Source organism: Calonectris borealis, chromosome 16, assembly GCF_964195595.1.
Source record: "Calonectris borealis chromosome 16, bCalBor7.hap1.2, whole genome shotgun sequence".
NCBI classification, from domain to species: Eukaryota; Metazoa; Chordata; class Aves; order Procellariiformes; family Procellariidae; genus Calonectris; species Calonectris borealis.
The window spans coordinates 21,016,124-21,035,274 of record NC_134327.1 but is presented as its reverse complement, the minus strand read 5'-3'; the positions used below and the strand labels follow the sequence as shown (position 1 = coordinate 21,035,274).

Sequence of the window (19,151 nt, the reverse complement as noted above, 5' to 3'; positions counted from 1 at the left end):
ATTGTCTTGGCAGTTATAAAAATAATATATATATTTATACACATATAAAAATCTGCCATAAGAATGCAGCCCATTTCTACTGGTAGCAAAATGAAAAGTAACCTCAGTCCCCTCATCCTCACAAGAAGAACATAATTAATCCCATTCTCAACGCATCAACTATTTCTCAAAGTCAATGGCAGCTACTAAGAGTCTTTTTAAAAAAAAAAAAAATCAAGAGATGCCTTTGGCTTTACATACAATTATCTGAAGCAATGCTCAAAAAATACCTACACTGAAGAGTCCCACTCCAATTACCAAGCTTTGTACCTGCTCTGTCTCTCAAACCTGCTGCTTACCTGGCATGCAACAGAACAGGGGGTCTTTATTTTAAAAGAGGATAGATTCCCTTAACTAATAAGGCGCATACGTCCCATTTCAGTGCTCAGGAAGCAGTAGAGCTGAGTAAGGCTGCGGAGACCCACCTTGTAGCGTCTTGTCTCTCACACAGCACTTCCGATCCTAAACCTCACACCTTTCAGTATCTCTGTTACATAAAACCGAACGGCCTCTTAACAGAGGAGAGCCAAAAACCAGAGATGACATGTCTTTCAGAAGGTTTGGAGAAGCACTAGGCAACTACAACACCCCCACTCTTTCCAAAGGGCTCCTTTTCCAATTTGAGAATTTTACGTTCTTTGAGGAGCTATTTTCACACATAGAAGATAACCACACTTGAGACACACTCTCTCCTAATTTCAGTTTTATGAGCTTAAATGTCACAGTTTTCTGCCTTCCTGGACAACACTTTCAGCAACCAGAATAAAAAAAGATGCTCTGTTTCCTTCCAAGCATTCTCAGAAGAAAAAACTGTGCTGTGTTCTCATCTGTATGGCATTTTCATCTGTATGACTACTTGCAACTGTTATCAGGACCTTTCTTTCTTAATATACATATTCAATCAATTAACTTGTTTCAATGTCACCATTTTTTCCCTTTAGCTCAGCCTGGAGAAGTGACAGATGTTCTAAGGTATTTCTTTACGCGATTTATTATCTCAATCGTATCACACAGCAAGCAGGTGAAGAACTATCACATTTAGTTACATTTTTGAAGCAGCATAATCTCCACTTGAAACGTGATTGGGAGTTTTCCTGTCCCAACCTTTGACTGCCCGTCCCTGGAGCAGACACTGAAGTCACACTGCAGTCCCAGTACACAAACAGTATTTTCACCGTGCCTTTCTTCCATGCCAACATAGCTGTTACATTTCAGCGAGCCCAATTTTGTTTTGTAAGGCTTCTTTCAATCACGCCAGACCCCAGCAGACAAAGCCTCAACAGTTCAGAGCTCCAGCCATTCCCCGAAATTCAATGTCAGGTAACTCAACTCAATAGCCATACTGTTTGGTGCAGTCAGCAATTACCACATCCATTCCCACCTTCTTTCGAGGTTTGAGGATTCTATAATTTATTGTTTCATAAAAGACTATTAGCGCATTTAATGTTTTAGAGCAACTAAACAACGCATTCATAGAAAAAATAAAATTTCCAGTAAGGAAACTTTACATTAGTGTCCTAACCTAGCGAGACACAGAGAAAGACGGCAAACCGACTTGCATCTGACCTCGACTTTCAGAAGAGGAGCTTTTTCAGAACATGATGTTTAACAACCAGCTTGAGAAAGACAGCGATGAGGGACCTGGCTGGGCCAAGGAGACCCTAAAGGCTGGGTGGAGGAGGGTGAGGGGGAAATGAGAGAACCAATAGCAGGCATCTGGATGAGTCCCAACAAGCTATGGCTTGCATAATAAAAGACTTGCATATTTAACTAAATTTCTTTCTGGTCTTTTGAACTACTTGCATTTGGAATGAGAAAGAAATAGAGTCTGGTTTGCTCATTCCTAAGTCAGCGGACTGGTCAAAATTCAAATATATCGATACACAGAAACGAGCCTTGCCTTTAGGCATTCCAGGTACTTGCCTCTAGGAATCCCATTAGAATAATCATCACAATGCTCTCTTGCTTACAGACTCACAGTCACTCAGGTTGGAAGGGACGTCAGGAGGTCTGTAGCCCAGCCTCGCAGCCTCTTCTCAACGGGCAAGTCGTCCAGCCCCCTGACCTCCTTGGTAGCCCTTCACTAAAATCACTCCAGCTCCTCCATGATCTTCCCAGTGATGGAAGGGAGGCTGACCCGTCTGTAGTTGCCTGTATTGTCCTTTTAGCCTTTCTTGAAAATGGGTGCAACACTTGCCTTCTCTTGCTTTCCTGTGGCTGGGATTTTAGGGATAGGAAGATTGAGAAGGAGGCATTCATTCTATCACAATTCCTTTGCAACTTTTCTTCTGGCAAAGCATGATTCTCCATAAGATGAATACCATTCAGGGTACAGACATGCAACTAAGCAGCAACACAGTTCCTAAAATCAATTAAATTAGATCCATTTTGTGCATCCCAATAACCAAAAGGGACACTATCAGCTTAGAATCTAGTTAATCTTAAGTTAAAGTAGCTTCAACCTCCTAAAATCTCCTCCAATCCATTTTTGTAAGACTTCAGCAACTAAGTGATTTTTCAAAACTCAAGCTCATTACACAGCGCAAACAAATCAAGAAGCTAATGAAAAAGAATCAGTTCTCTTCTAACCTCTACTGCAATACTACCAGTATTACAGGTTCAGTTTTAAAAATGCTCTTGACACCAGCCCCAACACCAGACATACAAGCCAGGATGGGGAAAATGCACGTATCTATATCCCCTATACCACAACTAATGTGTGTGATAACAACAACTACCTGATACAGGAAAGACCAACCGTTCTGCCCCCAGCTTCTTTCTCACCTCCCTGAAAAGAGAACGGTATAAACTGAGATCCTTCTTTGATTACACCGAGTTTAGTTCCTAGCCTCTCTTTCCATTTGCACGTTGTGTATCATAATGTCATAACCTCAAGTTTCTCTCCAATGTACTTATCCAGGTTGTCCCCACCATCTCTCTTTCGGTGTGCACGTAATGAAAATACAATCTGTGTTGAAGGTCCAGAAAAAACCGAAGATACTAGCTTCTTTCAGGAATAATCCCTGTTTTCAAATCTACTTGTACTACCCTTCCATTAAAAAAAAAAAAAAAATCATAGATTACTCGAATATTCCACTATTAAAACCAAAGTAGTATATAAGGGCACATTACATGTACCTGGTACCAAAGCTAATACACAGAAACAAATATGAAAAAAGCAGTCAGATAAGCTAGTCTCTTATCTCTTCCCAGATGCCAGAGGGGAATAAAATCAAAATAACCCCCAAAACGTGTGGCAGAAGCAGCCCAACAAGAGGGCTTGCTCTGGTCTGTTCTTGGAAGCATCAGATGGCAAATGATGGATTGACTTTGCTTTCCTCTGGTCCTGCAGAGCCTCTCCATAACCATTCTTCCTCTTAATTGTTTCCCAAGGTGTCTTTACTATTTTGACATTATTGCCATGTCTGCTCTCGCGAGTAACTTTAAATCCTACCCAGTACCATCACCAACACATGACTATTGTCACATCACATGTGGCTATCAGGCTACGCACACTTACTGACCAAAAGGCTTCAGTAATTTTCTTTGCCGTAAGAGCAGAAATCTGGGCAGAAGGAAGAGGAGGCAAGCAATCTGCCTACAAACTGGGAGACCACTGCACTGGTAACGTCAGCTTCTCATTTACAAGATCATCCTGATGAACATTAAATATTTTAGGGTTCTTGGAGCACATTAATGGAAGTGAGATCTCCTTCTCATCCTATCACAACCGCACACATCTTTCCTGTTGCCCTATTTTAACAGCTGACAAAACATTTAAGTTCAGAATGATCCTTTAAAGAGGAATCCTCTGAAAATCCGGCAATGAACAGTGGGCACTTGCTTAAGGCAGCAGGAAATGCACAGTCTGTACCAAAACAGAGTGTTTGCATGCGAACGCCTTCAGTTAGCTCACACAACTGACAGATCCACCGTTTCACATTAAGGCTGTGCCACCCTCACTGCACATCTGGAAAAAAAAAATCAACAGGTAACATACAAAGACATGAATTATCTCGACAAACCAACCTCAACTCTGACATTCTCTGGCCACAGACTTCTTATTCAATACAAAGCTCAACACAAGGTGTTTCAGAATTTAAACTGTTCAGCCCTCCACCCTCCCCACGATGACTGACAGCATCGGTGGTGAGAGCTCCACGCTCAGTATTGCCTTCTAGCTCAGGCTGCTTCAAACACTCCCTTCAGCTACACCAGTCCTTCTCTGGAAGTTCCCACCTTTACGCACCTTCTGTAACAGAAGCACAGAACAGGCCTATTCTGCGAAGACTAAAATAGCAATGATTAATATGTACTTGAAGTAATATTATGAAACAAACAAAAGAAAGTGTTACACAAGATTACTAGGAAACAGGCAAGTTTTGTGTCTCCTTGCAGAATAGCTGCAAGAAGTGTGTTTCCATTCTCTTTGTTTTAATGTCACTTTTTCCTCCCTATTTCCGATACCAAATTATAAGTGAAGGGTTGTTTGCTTGGCAACTCAAATTCAAATTCAGAACATACAACACAAAATAAACCAAACGTGCATAAGGAAGCAACAGCAGACATGCGCTTAAAACGAATGAATTCTATGATTCTATGAACAGCAGACATGCGCTTAAAATTAATCATTTGTATATGTTTTACTCTAAAAAAAGCTTCCAACCGTAACTGACTGAATACAGAAAAACCAATGCCCTCACCAATCTATTTTGCTTTAAAGCACTAATTTCAGTGAGATGAGGCTTTCTGAATCATTCTCATTAATACTTTCCTTAAAGGAGTTTATGAACCTTAGGAAAAAGCTACTACAAAACAGATTTACATTCAGAACTTACTGAATTCAAGTCTCTTGGTAATTTCCACATTTCTGCTCCATTAGATGAAACTACACAGGAGATGACACAGAAGCTACGTCATCAACAACACCCACTAAAACAGCTATCAAAGTATCGGCAGCGGTAGAGTTGGGCAGAGCGAGAGAGAAGCTGATGCTCTTCAGGTGTGACACACACGGACAGGGCTTGGAATCTAATATTCCATTTTCCTTCTCACTGTGCAACAGAAAGTAGCTAGCTCCGATGTCTGCCTCACAGATGTCCAACAGCAGCAATGAAATAATGTCTACCAGTGAGATTGGGAGGCACGTCACCTAGAAAGAGCAACTCATTTTGACAACGCTGGCTTCCTGAGGAAGCATTAAAAATGACCCTCAGAGAAGAAGGGGATTATTTTACAGACTTGTATATGTATAAATAAAAATATACACACACACACGAAGTTATTGCAAATCAAAGATACTGTATTTATCCAATGTCCCAGATAAGATCCTGGTGGTGAATAAAAGAGGAAAGGCAAGATAAAGTGAAGCTTTTGAAGAATATATGTTAAGAGATTTAGATTCTGAGTTATGATTGTGAATTACCAGTGATAATAGAAGTTTCAGTTTTCTTTTGATTCACACTATGGTTCTGCACAATACTTGATAGTATTTGTTGAGACATCTCTATTAAAGAGAGTTTTCCAAATAAAAGATTTAGGTTCTCTCTGTATCTTAGACATCTGAGAAGACAGATGGAAAACATAACATATGTTAAAAGGAAGATTTACAAAGCAAAAATTCTTGAAAGTGTAAACCAAATTAGGATGGAAGTGTCAGATTTCTAAGCTATCCCACATGCTTTTTCGTTGTATAAGAACAAACCCCAGAATTTTTCAAATCCTGTTTTTCAACTGCCCCTTCCACCCTGATTTCTTATTAACCTGCAGTATTTTGCTAAGAGAGTGAGGTTTTTGTTCATGTTCTTCTCTATTAGCAGGTAACAACAGAGAGCAAAATCTCTAATAAAAATAAAACCACCAAGAATATGTGGATTTTTTTAATGTGAAGTTGCAGATATAATAACGAAACACAACATGTTGCTGTAGAAATAATTAATGGCACTGGACTATGACTCCAAGGAACGTTCAGCCAGAATAGGAAGTGAATAATCTGCAACAGAAAACTGGGAATCATTTCACAAGCTATCAAGAGATCTCTGGGGTACAACAAAGACTGACCCCCCGAGCACAGCCTTTATTCCTGCCTGCTGTTGGCAGGGCTTCTCCAGGAGCTCTCTGCCACAGCACAAGACAGCATTTACCACGTTAATTTTAAGTCATGGGGAGGTGGGGGGAAGGAATCAATTTGATAAACTCCCAAGTACATATGCAATTATCACTCAAAGTACGGACTTAAAAAAACAGGCCCGACTGTAGGACTGCAGACTGTCACATAAAATCAGGCCAGCAGATCATCTGCTCAACTTTTCATCTCGCACAGATGTTAGTGTCAAACTCCTTGGAAAAATCTATAAAAAACCCCAAACAATGAGAAAGTATACAATAACCTGCTATCAGCAATACTTCAAGAATTGGCAAAATGAGCTAGACTCTCAATAAAGGAGCCAATTTCTAATCGTACAAATCTCCTGTCCCAGATTACAACTGCAGGCATGAAGTTATGCAGGTCAGTCACTTAAGGTGCAAAAAAAAAAAAAAATTCAGCTTGTATCAAACTTAACACAGTTCAAAGCAAACATTTTTGCTTGGCATCATCATCTCCCATCCACCACCCCCATCGTTACATGTATATGGTAAGTCTTAAGAAACAATACAGCCATGAAATATCACACTGCATTTTTTCCCATCCCAGCTAGTTATGGTGCAAGTAAAACAAAACAAAGGACATTCCTGTGAAATAATTGCAACTACACGCACTTCTTCACCTACATCTTTTCAAAAGAAGCATTTCTTCCCCCGATTTTCTGCTTATAAATCCAAGTCTGCTCACTTAATGGACTGATCCTTTTCTCTTATTCCAGGGAGAGATGGAGAAAGCATGTGTATAAAAGCGATTCTCACTGTCACAGTGCACAAATGACACTCAAGTTTTGCACGTATCATATAAAACAAGAGCAGACCAATTAAATAGGCTTCCATGAAACTTTTCAACTACGCAGGAATGAACCCTTCTAAAACATACATACTAATGCTTTCATGCGCACAAACAAAACCTGGTTTTAGATCACCGAGATGTCAGCCCATTTGAAGTCTCAGCTAAGTATGTGAACATAAGCTTAGAAAGCCTCACTGTCTCTCTTTAAGCTACTTCGTTTTAAAGGTAGTCCACCTCTTTTAAAACTAAAAACTAAATCCACTGAAAGACACCTATCTGGTTTTTGGCAGGAGAGTAAGATCAAATCAGGCTGCGTATCGACACAAACTCCCTTCTGCGAAGTTCGGTAGCTCGCTGGGAGTTAGCCAGAGATCTACTTATCTCGGCACGTACAAAGGCATATGCGACAAGGCCAGTCTTTCCCCAATTTTAAAATACGGGCACTGCAATGCTAACACACTGGGCCACAAAGAGAACGTGAATTAACGGAGATCTCAGCCTGCAGCTTTTGCAGCAGCAGCCATACTGCTTAATCTGTTTATGATCTGAAGCTGTGGAGGAAAAAAAACAAAACCCACACACACAAGAAAGTATGAGCTGAAAATCCAGCTCTAATGGACTTTTGAAGCCGCTCATCTCACCCTCTTTCCAACTTCATCTACTTTAGGAATTCATTAAGTTATAATGCCGTTAAGGACACCCTCTGCTTTGGCCCAAATTACGATTTGTTGTTTCTGGAACTAGCATAGCTCCACAACAGCAGAAGGCTGCAGGGTACGTAATAAATGCAGATAGAGGCATTACTTGCAACGCGACACAGACCACCACCGAGCTACCTGCAGAACCACGGTGAAGGGGCGCCTGAAGAACGCCAGCTTTGTGGCTGCTCCATTCAAGAGTGTTTTTCACAATCTGTGTGCGGAGTTCAGACCACGACCAGCTCAAGAACGCTGCCGGTTCACTGTACATTCTGCCGACGGACCAATGCCAGCAATGTACAAAATAATCACTACACTCAACATTAAAATAATACGCTGCCATAACCAAAGTTACCGTAATTCTACTTTTCATACGAGTCCCTTGTTTATTCTGCAGCACGCTAGATGAGAATGCCTCATAACAGTTATAGAAGAGACAAATGCTTAGGTATGGAAAATACCATGTCCCTAATAAAGCAGTAATTAGACAAAAGCACTACTCCTACCTGGCTAGACAAGGAAAAATCTTTCCCATGGATGTTTTACCATAGGAGTCAGCTTGTTCAATACTGCACAGCAACAGCAAGCTACATTAACAGCCACAACTCTTAACCTTCCTTATTGATATAAAGAGCAATGGGGCAACTAAAAATGGGACTATTGTGAAACTTAATGATGGTCACAGTACACATTTCTGTTATCCTTTCATCTCTACTCCCTTCTCTGAGACCACACATTTGATTTAGCCGCTTAAGTTTAACAGGAAAGGTCATATTTTCAGAATGTAAGTAGACCAATTTTGATCGCAGAAACTTTGCTCCGGTAAGTTGAGGAGCTATTTTTATCAGAAAGATTAAAGGCAGCTAAAATTTACCCTGACAAAAGGAGTTGCTTAACATCACCGCATCAAAGCATAAAGTGAAATATAAACAAGGATGAGCAGTTGCTTTCTGCTGAACGTTCAGGCCTGCCATCAGACCCTTCGCCACCGCACCGCTACGCTCAGTTACAAGCATTTGCAGGCTCGCAGCCTGACTGTTCAGCAACAGAACTGCACAGCCGGGCCTAACGCAACGTCTTTTAAAGCATGTCCCAATCACGCAAGCTGCAGCATCAAACAGCGCGGGTTTAAGACTGCAATTACAATTCAGTTATCCAATACACAACTTAGTGCTCGTCCAGGGTGCAAGCCTCAAACCCATCTACCCAAGCACCTCTGGTCACAAAGGCAACTTTCCGGGTTGCAACATAACTTTTTCATTTAAGCTTCAGTGCAAGAGAGCGGCCTGTTTTAGGTTCAGGAGCAGTTATTTGATAGCAATCGCTACTCAAACTATTTGTATTGCATGCTACAATGCATAGAAACGTTCAGCAATCTTTCAACAAGCAGCATTAGCTGCTGGCAACACACCTAAAGAGATTTTTTTTTTTTGAAAAAGCACTTCTAAGTGCACAAACATCACCTGCACTCTCAAGCAGAGTGGTATTTTTTCCTGAAGAACACCAGGACGACGACAGTACACGACGGACACACTCCTACTTGTTCAAAATACAACCTGGGGTTTGCCGTCCCTGGTGACCAAAGGCCTCCTCAACCGTGCAAAACTTCATGCAGATGCTGAAGTTTACATATCTAGCACCGCACAGAGCTCACCGAGACGCATTAGAACTTGCTGAACAGGACGTAATTATGACTGAAGCATTCCAGAACAGACCAAGTGAACTTCAAAAAAGAAAAAAAAAAAAAACAAAACAAAAAAACAAACCACTGCTTCAAACATCTTTCACTGGCTACCAGTAGAGTCTAAAATGTCTAGCTGAAGAATTAAAGAAAAACTGCGCTTTCCCTGAGTTACTGTGTTCCCTGAGTTGCATTTCGTAGCAACTTGCATATCAACCTTCCATATGATATTCCGTCGCTTCCACGAAAGGGATTAACGTAGTTCAATCACAAGACCTCACCTAGATATTCTCTGCCAATTCTTAATCTCAATACAGTTTCTTTTTGGCATGTTTCATTTATTTGTAGGTTGAGAAGAAAAAGATTCCATAAAAAACCCCAGAACAACTGAAGTATCTATAAGCTATTGCCAAATGCAGATTAAGCAAACTGAAAAAACCCACAGAATTTATCAGCTCAATTATAGTAATAATTTTTTCAGTCTATAAAAACACAGCAGGCATAGCATGATTAACTTATCACTGTCCCTTCAACAAGATTCACTAATCTCTGAAAACAGAAATGCAAGTCCAACACACTTCTTGTCCCTATAAAACCACTGTTTCAGTGATTAAAACAGTTGGAACATTGGAAGACGTCAGTACACGCACACATGCTCTTATGCACACACGTGCGTATTTACAACGGGCACGCGCTTGCTAGAAATGAAAAATTTCGATGCGTTTTATTACCTACAAACCCATTACAACTGGAAAAAAAGCACGTCGAAGACCCTACGCGACATACAGACAAGTCGCAGCGACTGCTGGGCATTTCGTCATGCAAGCAACCCCACAACTGAAATTATTATCTGCAAATTATTCGTTTTTTAAGGAAAAATTGCTCGGAACAGGTCAAGCCGAGCGCCTTAAACCAGGGTCACAGGTGGGGGGGGATAAAAAAAGCAAAATAACGTGCTATTAGCGAGTTTTTATTCCGTAGCGTGTCACGCAGATGGGCACAGTGGAAGAGGCTGCCTGCGTAGGGCTTGTAGTTGTGGGCGATATATGGGTTTCAAGGAGCAGAGGCAGAAGCCCCGACCACCCCTCCAGAAGCAGGGTGCTCGGCGTTTCTGCTGGCTGGGCTCTCCTCCTTCCCTACCCGCACCCCGCTCACCTGGGCACCCCCAGCATCCAAGCCGAGGCGGATCCCTCCATCCCTTCACCATTAAAAGGAAGCGCGGTGGTCGATGATAGAGGGGGGGGCGGAAAAAGGGAAATTTCAACTCAAAAGGCCTTACCCGTCTCTCTCAACCGCTATTTATAGCCGGGACGGTACTTGGCGTACGGGTCCCGCCCGGTAACTTCGACTGGAGGAGGCCCAACCGCTCCGGGAGGGATCCTTCCCCCCTTTCCCGGCACCTCGCCAGGCCGGTTCCCACCCCCGCCGGCAACCGAGGCAGGGCGGGCGGTTCCCCCCCTCACCCCCCCTCCGGCGGGCGGTCGGGCCCGGCGACCGCCGGGCCCGACCGCCCGCCGGAGGGGGGGTGAGGGGGGGAACCGCCGGTGAGGCTCGCCCGCCCCCGCACCGCCCCGCAGGCCTTACCTGTACTATCGCTGGCGGAGAAGCCCGGCGAGTTGAGCTTGGCTCGCTTGGGGTTGGGCGGCCCGTCGAGTAAGTTCTCCGCCATGGTAGCCGGCTGGGCCGTCCGAGGAGAGGCCGCCGAGCCGGTAATCGTTGGAGCGGGGTGAGCCTGAGGGGGGGCGAAGCTCTCTCTCCCCGTTCCTCCGAAGGGGAACCCACCGTCGAGCAACAGCGCCGCTCAGTGCCCGACCGGCGGCGGCCCCCGTTCCCCCATACCCGGGCCGGGCCGCCGCCGCCGCAGCAGGCCGCAGGGGAGGAGGGTTCGGGGCGGGGTGGGGAAGAGCCCAGCGCCCCCTCCCTGCCGGCCTCGCTCCTCCCGGCCTCTTCCCCCCGCCCGGCCGCCGCCGCCGAGGAGGTGCCCGGATGGCGGCTCAGTCAGTCACTCGGGGAGCATAGCGCCCCCCCCCCCCCCCCACGCTCCCCTCCGCCTCGCCCCGTCCCCTCCCCTCCGCGCCGGGGGGTTCGCCCCGGCCCCGCGGCGGCCCCCGCCCGCCGCCCCCGCCCGCGGCCGAACCGCGGCCGAGGTAGGGGAGGGGGGGGGAGGGAAGAGGAGGGAGGGGAAAAAAAAATTTAAAAAACCACAAAAAATCGGAAAAAACCCGAAAACACCCAAAAAACGCCCCAAAACAATGAGCGCGGCGCGGCGGCGGCCGCGGCTCCCGGTCCCGTCGGCGGCGCTCGGTTGGCTCCGGCCGGCTCTGCCCCGCTGCCCCGAGCCCCTCTGCCCGTCGGCGGCGCTCCGCGCGGCTGCCCGTGTCCCGGCGGGCGGCCCCGCTGCCCCGGCCCGGCCCGGCCCGGCCCCGCTCCGCTCGCGCCGCGCTCCGGCTCCGCGACAAGATGGCGGCTGTTGATTCCTCAATTAAAAAAAAAAGTTTTTTTTTCTCTTCTCTTTTCCAGAGACCATGGGGGCGGGGACGAGGCGGGGCCTGCGCCTTGCGTCACCGCGCACGGGGCACGCCCCCCCGCCCCCGCCGACGCCGGAAAGGCGCGAGCGGCGCCGGAAAGGGGCGAGATCGTCCTCAGTTGCTCCGCGGAGGGGCGAGGGGACGGGTGGTCGGTGGAGGGGACGCTCCTGGCCCTACCGCGGTGTCCCCGCGCTGTCCCCGTGCGCTCATCCCTTTCAGGGACGCATTCGGCGCCCTCACAGTTGCCCGTTCGCAGCGTCCCCCTCGGTTGCCCCCCCGTCGCTCCCCTCGGTCTCCCCTACCTGCCCCCGTCAGGGTTCCCCCCCCAGAACCCCCACAGCTGCCCCTTCACGGTGTCCTCTCTCAGCCTCCTCTCAGCCACCACAGTCTCCCCTTTCAGTCCCGCCGTGGATGTCCCCTCTCAACGTCCCCCTCACAGCGTGTGCCTGCTCAGTCTCCCCTCAGTCCCCTCAGAGTCGCCCCCCACATCATCCTCCCCTCAGTCCCCACAGTCTCCCCCCTCAGTCCTGTCACAAATGTCCCCTCTCAACGTCCCCCTCACAGCGTGTGCCTGCTCAGTCTCCCCTCAGTCCCCTCAGAGTCGCCCCCCACATCATCCTCCCCTCAGTCCCCACAGTCTCCCCCCTCAGTCCTGTCACAAATGTCCCCTCTCAACGTCCCCCTCACAGCGTGTCCCTGCTCAGTCTCCCCTCAGTCCCCTCAGAGTTGCCCCCCACACCATCCTCTCCTCAGTCTCCCCTCTCAAACCCGCCGCAGATGTCCCCTCCCAACGTCCCCCCTCACAGCGTCCCCTCCCAAGGTCCCCCCGCAGTGCCCCAGGCCCAAGGCGCAGCAGGACCCAGCCTTGCTTTACAAATGCCTTATGCTCTGTCTAGACAGACTTTCCAGCCCGAAACAGGTTTATGGGACTGGAGCTCATATACTTCCGTGGATTTCCATACTGGTTCCCAACCTGAGAAGCAGGTCGTATGAGCCCCGGTGCCGCGCCGTGCCAATGTGGCAGCAGAGCTCCTCGTACCCAAACTGGTTGCTCGGGGCTGTTTTCATCGCCTACATGTCAATATGTCCCCGAGGAGCAGCCACAAGCCGAGGACAGGCTGAGACAATCCTGAGGATGTGTTGATGAAGTCTGTAAGCTGAGATGGATTAATCAGCAACATTTTATTGGTTTAAAGGAGATCTATAATGACACCTTCTTTTGCAAAGAGCAAGTCTGTCTTTTGTTTACTGCAAAACTCGAATTCGTTACATTTACTTCTACATTTACATGCATTTCATTACATTTACTTGCAAATTCTTTATTTATTTACATGGTGCCTGTCCTTGCTGAGGTCTGACTGCAATCACGCTGGAGGTCTCTCACAGGCCTCTGCTTCTATCACTATATTACCCATCAGTTACACAAGTAAGCGCTCTCTGGTTAGGCCTGCCTTAATTTCCTTCAAAAGCAGCGAGTTCCCGTCTGTTTTAGGATGGCTCGGTGTGGGACAGGGTTTGGTGTCTCACAGCAGCTCCAGGCGTGAGAGCAACGGCTTTTGTCCAGCAGTGTTCTACTGAAATATAAGGCATTTGCCCCAGTTTAGGTTGAGGGAAAATGTTTTGCTGTTGGAGCTGGGGTGGTGGAGATCAGGTCAGATTGTCTGCCAGGCACAACCGAGGACAGCAGTGCCCTTCGCTATCTCCTGCTGCAACTTTTTAACAAGTTTGGTCAGTGCATTTTGAACTGCAGCTTGGAAAACTTTTTGCACTTGCCTTGCCCACTTGTGGTCTTGACAACGAAGGATTTGCTGGAGCGGCTGACATCAGGAGACCCCCGTAGCATTTTGCGCCCCTTATGATCCCCTTCTCTGCTGCTGCAATAACTCTGCAGCTCCGGCATGAAGTCAGGATGGAGATCTACCACCGGGGCCAGAACCTGAGGGTCCCACAGCCACCACCTAGCTCGAGGAAGATGTTCACGCCGCCTGGTGCTAGTCAATACACTGACGTTACACCAGCACTGCAGCTCCGACCGTACAGCCACCGCGCAAGAGGCCCCAACACCACCATCGCCGTAACAGGAGCTGGTGTGCCTGCCAGGACAATGCTACCTACTCGATATTGGGAATGGGGAGCAGATGGGAGGACTCACGGAGGCCATGATTCCTCTCCCATCAGCTGGGAGAGCTCCTCTATCTTTACAGCAAGTGCCAGACTTGCCACATCGGTGAAATCAGAGGGGGGCTGGGAGCCCTGGGGACAGAGTGGGAGAGAAAGGAGGTGCTTTGGAGGGAGGGAATTCTATACTCCAGGCGTAGGGGAGGAGGAGGATCCTATTGCTGCTGTGTCCTGCAGCTTTTCCATGGCATGATGTCCCCTTAGGATGGCCCCAGTTGCCCCCTGCCATGGGATTAGAACAGCATCGCGTTAATGGCAGGAGGGAGAGGAAGACCCTGACTGTTATCCACTGCCCCTGGAAACAGGGCTATGATTAAACACCCAAAAGGCTTAATAGTACTGCAGCGCTCGGGGTACCATAGCCCTTTAGTATCGGTATTGCAAGAGTCAGATGGCCTCACCACTGCTAATGCCAAACACAGAATGAGCTCAAACAGAGCAGGAGAATTTTGTGAGAAGAAAGGAAACTGTTTGAAAGACATTGTATAGCAAGCCAATGAGCCCTACTACTGCAAACTTGCACCCAGGATTCCCAGCCTGGACCGCGGCGCACAGCTCCCCGCTCCCCCAGCTGATGGTTAAGCCCTTGCATGGGTTCCTGAGGACTTCACCTGCGGTGCTTGGGAGGCACGGTGAAGCAGGTGCTTAATGGATAACTCCTTTAGTCAGGGACTAGTTCCAAGAGAAATTGCATAATAAAACCTGCACTGCTGCAGCCCATTTCCAGACTTCCTGTCTCCAAAACTAAGCTGTTAAAGATACAGTTCCTGAGATCCTACCTTCCTTCCCTGGCCAAAACATGGAAGTATCATTTCTATAGCTTGTGACCTCAAAACCTTACAGCCAAACAATTAACAATGTTTGAAGAACTTCTGAGGAGCTCTGCACTGTAACTTGTGGTCACCGTGGCATCGTCAGAATGTTGTCATTGGGAATAAGAGAGTCTGTTTTTCCCGGTAACGTTATGTCCCAGCATCTGGTTGCCTTACCATCCCTGTGTGCTGCCAAATGAAGCTGTCCCAGGCAAAAAGACAAGCCCAGCGCCCGTTACCTTCTCTCCTCCCGGCTGCCGCAGAAGGTGCTGCCTATTCTTCCTCCAAGCCTGTCTCTCTGCTTACGCACCCAGCACTCGTGGGATCATGAAGCAACTCTACGTGAAATGACTGTTGTTTCTGGCTTCTGATTTTCATTGTACGTGTGAATTCTTGTTGTGTTCAGGAAGTGGTGGTAACCCCTGGGACCGCAATCATAGTGCTGTTTTGTGTTTAGCTATACGTCTGTTCACTTCTGCAAACCCTTAGCTCCTTGGGCTACGGAGCCTAACAAACATCCCAAGTGGTCTCCTTGCTTCATTTTATGCAAAACAAAGTATCTGCAGGTGGCTAGCCATGTTTTGTAGGTGCCATCCTGTCTTTTAAAGTGAAGCACTGGTCAGACCTGATTCTTCTTTCCTTTTCAGTATGTATTAATTATTTTAAAGCCGTTTCCTACCTACTTGTTGAACAGAGTCTAGTGGGGACTGGATGCAAACCTGGACATTACTGTGAACTGCTCAAAATCTTGCCCATCGTGTGTCGAGACCACCCTTTCCACTAGCATAACTCTGATGTAGGGGAATCATCCATTTAACAAGGAAGGCTATCTCACAGCAGTGAGGATAACAGTTCAGGAAAAACATCTAGTCTTCTGTCATCAACATAGTCCAGTCCGTCACTCCGAGTGGTCCTTTTTTCTTACGTCCCAAATGTGAAGCCCTTTTGCTGGAGTTGGCCTGTAATTTTGCCATGCCTGACAAACTATTATGAAAAAATCTGTATAAATCTGTCTTTACACTCTCATCCTGAGTTGTTGCTCTAGAAATCATAGTTTGTGCTTTGTCTGAAAGACAACAGTCCCTTTGCTTTACTTTTTAAGAGTTAAACTGCTATGAAAAATTTCTGTCTTTGGGCTCTGCTACACTACAACTTCGTCCGTCTGACACCAGCTCTCACCCAGCCCCACAGTCAGTTCGAAAATCGTATTTCTATCCATAAAATAGTAATCTGGGTAATCCGGGCAAGTTTCATGTCTGCCAGCTCCCTTTTAGCAGTTGCAATTAGCGGTTTATGAGTGGTTTCAGCCAACACAGGCCAAAATGAAGACATGAAACTTTTTTTCCCCCCTGCAGATTACGGTGAAAGATCCCTTCCCTGAGCACATGGAAACTCAGGGTGCCCATAGGTACACTCTGGGCATTTGCGATGAGAAGATTTCAGCGTTTGCCACCTCCCTGCTCTCTGCCTTGTCCCTCTGTCAAAGGCTTGGCCTTCCCCATTACACAGTCAGTAGGAGGGAGCGTTTGCAAGCGCTTCAGGTGCTGCAGGTCACAGCTTGGCATTAACTTAATCCCAGATGAATGGCAGTCCAAGTTACCGTGCTGAGCTGTGAGCTCCAGCAGCGAGCACCGCTCGAACTCCTGTCTGCTAAGTTCACCACAGAATCCACCACTTGCCTGAACCTGTATTTCAGAGAAAGACCTCGTCCTTCCCACCAGGGCTGGTGCCTCCGTCCGTCCTTTCTTCTGTTCACTCCATGCACCTCAGAGCAGTGACATGTTAGCATCTGAACCTCTGCCCCGAGGTGGGGACTGGGCGATTCCCTGCCCCTTGAAAGATGTCTTCAGATTCCCCCTCACCCACTTCTGTCCTCTGCTCTTTCCATGATGGCGTTGCAGAGACGAGATCAAGGGCTCAGCACATTTTACCACACTAAGCATTGCTCCTTTCGATCAAATGCGATCCAAGCATTTATTAACCTACTTGGATAGACTGCATATTTCTTCTGTGGAAGTAAATTCATTACTATGAATCTCATAGTTCAGCTGTTTTTCTCTCTCTGCATGTAGCTTTCTTTTTTCTATTGGTAGCACTGCTCACAGCACTTACTTCCACATAAGCATCTAAGATGACATCTGGTAATGCCCTCCTTGCGTTCTGGCTGACAGTCCTTATTTTTTGCTGCAGCAAAATCTGATGTTCCCATGAAAACTCTGCCTGAGCTTGTCGTCTCACCATCATCCTTTTAATCACCCGTCTGCAAAATTCTGCTGAGCCTTTGCAAAGCCAGGCCGTGGGGACACTGACTGCATTTTTCCCCTGCTCTGCCATTGTCCTGGCTGGTGGAGGTAGCCACAACAGTACGGCTCTGCTGTTGCTCCCGCTCCATTGAGCCTTGCCTGTCCCTCTGCCTCAGTCCTCTTCTTTAGAGGAACTCTTGGTGTCAACCACAGCTTTAGTGCAAGACCTTTGGTTATCTCTAGGAGCTTCCTTCCTGGAAAATTCTCCCTACCTTGTCAAGGGTTAATCCTGGCTTGTCCACCAACCCATAACCTTTTTGCTTTGGCCTCAAAGCACCTCCTCTCACCTGTTAAAAAACTTTATTTCTTATCTGTTGAACTCCCAGAGTCACCCAGAGAGCAACCCCAAGCTCTTCTGTAGTGTCAGCCTTTTTCCATCGCCTGGGTTAAAAGCCGTCTCTGTGAAATGTTTTGGTTTTAGGTGGCAGACAGGTCCATCGTCTTCTGCATTAGGCTCCAAGAGTTAACTCTGCCCAAGTTCTCAGGGCACGGTAAAGCCTCCGAGGTGGCTGCCCTGTCCTTGCTTAGGCACCGTCATGTGCCATCATGCGTCCGACAGGCCCCCTCGGGCAGAGACCAGCTCCAAAGGCGAATGCACAACGGCACTGTGCCTCTGCAGACCCCAGCCGCTGCCCCAAAGCTGAGCTCTTTGGAGGGAAATGGTCGGCTCCTCCACAGGACTTCCCTGCTCTACTGCTGTCTTGAGCTCCTAGTCACCACCCCGTCTGCAGACTCTGCTCAGCCCTCTCCTTTCCCCTGAGGCACCTACGTTTTGCATTTGCTGGCACTTCCAGCGATGGAAATGCCTGGTGACTACGGTTCTGTGGCTGGACACGTGCAAACCCCTCTAGCTTACAGCACACGAGACCTCTGCAGCACCCAGCAGCTTTGCAGGTAGCCATCACTCCATCCCACTGGCCTGGGGGGCCCCCCACAATCACCCTTCTCGGGGACCCCCCCAGCCTGCATCTCCCACAAGTCACCCCGAAGAGAAACAGGGGTGCTCATGCCCCTCAAGCCTTTGAGCAAGGCTGGGACTGCCCTCCCCTCCCGCGGAGGGAAGGGCCTCAGCGGCGACCAGGAAGCCTTTCTGGGCTGGGTCTCTGGAAAACTGTCCTGCTGAACCAGTTCCAATTTGTATAAAATTCTTCACTATTCATTAGGGCAAGGAGCCCATTGAGCTGGGATGACAAGGTGAATACATTAGCCGCCTGTTTGTTCCTCCAGCCTCTCTCTTCCTCCACCACAAGGGTTCTTTCCTTGGAGAAAAGAACAAAAAGGACAAAAAAAAGAGCAACTTCCCCAGGAGCTCAGAGCTCAATGCTGTCTGGTTCAAAGTGGGACCTGTTGTGGCCCAGCCCCCCGTTGCTTGAAGAGCACTCCACCAAGCCATGCCGTGGGTGTCTGGTCCCCATCACCACGTTGGTCAAGCAGCTAGCAGGAAAGATCTAGCTCCAGGCCCAGCCTTGGGGTGGGTGGGTGGACATGGTGGTCTCTTAAGGGCCCTCCTACTCAGGAGCTGAGGTTCAGGAGACTTGGGGCGAATCCAGGCAGGCTGTGGCGTAGGGCTGGACATCAGGAGAGCGTTACAGTGGCAGATGCCAAGCAGAGGAAACACCTCCCTCTGGTCCGCAGTTAGGAACTGCATTTTCTAGGAGAAATGAGACTGAAAGCTGGTTGTCTTCTCAGCATTTCTGGGGGACTGGTAGAGTTGGATGATGATGGGTTTTTTTCCCCTCTTGCTAGCAAATACGTTTGTAGAAAACTGCACTTGTCTGCAGGTGGATAGCTCTTGCATGTGCAGGTATTTAGTGAACAGTCAGAAAACCCCTGAGGTTTCACCTTCTGGAATTTGGAAAACTCTGAAACCTTCTGATCAATTAATTGATAAAGAAAACATTTAATTTCCATGCTGCATGAGCAAAGCTTTAAAACCAGCTTTTAGCTCTGAAACTGGGAAAACAAAAGGAGTAAG

The 19,151-nt window shown here is 47.5% G+C and overlaps 1 protein-coding gene across 12 annotated transcripts in view; it reads right to left on the bottom strand.

Moving 5' to 3' along the window:
- CREBBP (CREB binding lysine acetyltransferase) overlaps window positions 1-11,258 on the bottom strand; it is a 96,502-nt gene extending 85,244 nt beyond the window's left edge. For 7 of the 12 annotated variants that reach the window (XM_075165934.1, XM_075165927.1, XM_075165931.1 and 4 more), the window contains exon 1: window positions 10,940-11,258. In XM_075165934.1, the coding sequence (XP_075022035.1) occupies window positions 10,940-11,024 (85 nt within the window). In that variant the 5' untranslated portion in view covers window positions 11,025-11,258. The remainder of the gene's footprint in view (window positions 1-10,939) is intronic. The other 5 variants (XM_075165926.1, XM_075165928.1, XM_075165936.1 and 2 more) reach the window with 1 other exon arrangement.
- Window positions 11,259-19,151: the final 7,893 nt, after the last annotated feature.